Source organism: Ananas comosus, unplaced genomic scaffold (genome assembly GCF_001540865.1).
Source record: "Ananas comosus cultivar F153 unplaced genomic scaffold, ASM154086v1, whole genome shotgun sequence".
Taxonomy (NCBI): domain Eukaryota; kingdom Viridiplantae; phylum Streptophyta; class Magnoliopsida; order Poales; family Bromeliaceae; genus Ananas; species Ananas comosus.
In genome coordinates, this window is record NW_017892748.1 from 1 (window position 1) to 2,000 (window position 2,000).

General features: G+C 39.2%; 1 protein-coding gene across 1 annotated transcript; it reads right to left on the bottom strand.

Moving 5' to 3' along the window:
- Positions 1-777: 777 nt before the first annotated feature.
- Positions 778-1,994, bottom strand: LOC109705450 (cytochrome b561 and DOMON domain-containing protein At3g61750-like; the record flags this gene model as incomplete). The annotated part of the gene is made up of 3 exons (XM_020226180.1): positions 778-1,205; positions 1,428-1,744; positions 1,865-1,994. Coding segments are annotated over 3 exons (675 nt in total), but the record flags the coding sequence as incomplete, so codon positions are not given.
- Between the last annotated feature and the right edge of the window lie 6 nt (positions 1,995-2,000).

The window sequence follows — 2,000 nt, forward strand, 5'->3', positions numbered from 1 at the left end:
TACTTGGTCTACAACAACTCACACTGTAATTGCTCAAAATGTAATCCTATCGAATCAACTTGGTCATCAATGTTTTTCTTTTGTAGTTTTGTGTATCCAAAGTGGTATAGAAAATCACGGATGTCATAATAGAAAGTCTTTTTCTAAATAGTGGCAGTTGAATATGAGATCTACTTGATGTTTGTTTGGCTTGGCTTCTGGACCAATTCTCTAGTCTGAAAAGAGTAATACATGCTATCTTGCAACCATAAGCTCTGTAGCTTTTGCTGTTGGCCTCAAAAATAAAAGCTCTAATATTAAACTTTTGACTTTGCTGCAACATGTAGCTAGCTTTTGGGAGCTTGTGGTGAAAACATTCTAGTGCGCTTCTTCAAACAGTTTTAATTGAAAAGAATTGACGCGGAAGCTTCAATTTGTTTGACCCATTTGTTTGATTGTAGATGAGTTACCTCATGATAAAACAGAAGCTTAAACCCAAAATTTACCTCCTAAAAGAACTGATGCATTGGCAATTCTTGCAATTGGGTTCTTTTCATTTCTGCAAAGCCCAAAGCTTCTTAGCTCATTAATTAAGGATAATATTCGCTTTTGTACTATATATGTCTCATACACAGTATTCTTCTTCCTGAATTCAAATTACTAGCAGGATGGCGAAGAGACCGCAAAATCAAATCTTTGCAATAAATCAAATTTCAGTTTTGATTCCGTAAAAATCGTCAATTAGAATATCTGGATCAAATACAAACTGTTTAATAGTTTACAATACTGAAACCATGAAAGAATCGACTCAATAGTTAATCCATTAATATAAAGAAAGGAGAAGATATGAATGAAAATGGGAAAACTACCGACAGAATTGGCTCGATCTGATCACAGTAAAAGATGAACGAACAATCTGCGACAGATTCTATCTCTTATAGGTTTTTCACAAAAGCTTCATACATGAATCGGATCGAAAAAGGTTTGTTCAGACCATTTTATCTTACCCAGAAAGCGATCTCGAAGACTGTAACGGAAATTAAGATGACGGCGAGGAGAATTCCGTAAACTGCCTTCCAGGAATCACCAGCACCTCCAATTTGAATTCCAAGAGCAATGTTAACCGCCGTGAGGAAAAGAGCAAGCCGGCCGACCCAGTGGTGGTACCAGTTCCAGTACTTACGGATCTTCGACTCCTTATCCGGTCGTAAGAAGAATGCAATTACCTGAACAACAAGGAAGTCACAGTCACATCGCAATTGACTATCGTCTTTCGGAAACAAAGAACATCACATTTGAATGAAGTTCATAGATCACAATCTAAGTTCGCAAGGCGAAAAACCGGATTCTTTTGTGACAGCTTAACAGATGAAGAGAAGAAACTATACACAGTATATCGACAATTTGGGCAAAAGAGAGGATTTTCCATGAGATGAGATTTCACACACCTGCAGAGAACCTAGCACAAGGATAAAAACGCCGAGGCCCCTGTGTGTTGTGAAATTAGAGTGTACTCTGTTGTAAAGAGCAATTCCAGCGACCGCACCCGTGAGGCCGATAAGAAATCCCACGAATTGAATAATTACATGAAGGTGGTACCAAAGAGGATCTCTTTGTCTGAAGTATCTCGCGACTATCGCACCGACAGGTAGAAGCACTCCCCATCCAAACATGGTTAGCGCACCGTGATTCCTTTTCAACTCGTATGGATAAAAAGAAGACGATGAAGACGAGGAAGGAGAAGTAGAAGTAGAAGCAGAAGCTCCTGCAAAAGAGAGAGAGAGAGGAAAAAAAAAAAATCAAATGTTTGAGGGGATTAAGTGCTTTCTTGAATACAATTCCACATTGAAACACGAATAACTTTAAATTTCTTGCGCAATTTTACCTGGAGAAAAATCGAAAGGGACCGACGTCTTATCGTCGTGTTCGGTGAGACGGTAATTCATGGGCGGAGTCGTCGAGTAAGCGAACAGAAGCGCCTGGCGAGTAACGGGAGCCTGAAACTTCAACTGAAATGCTAA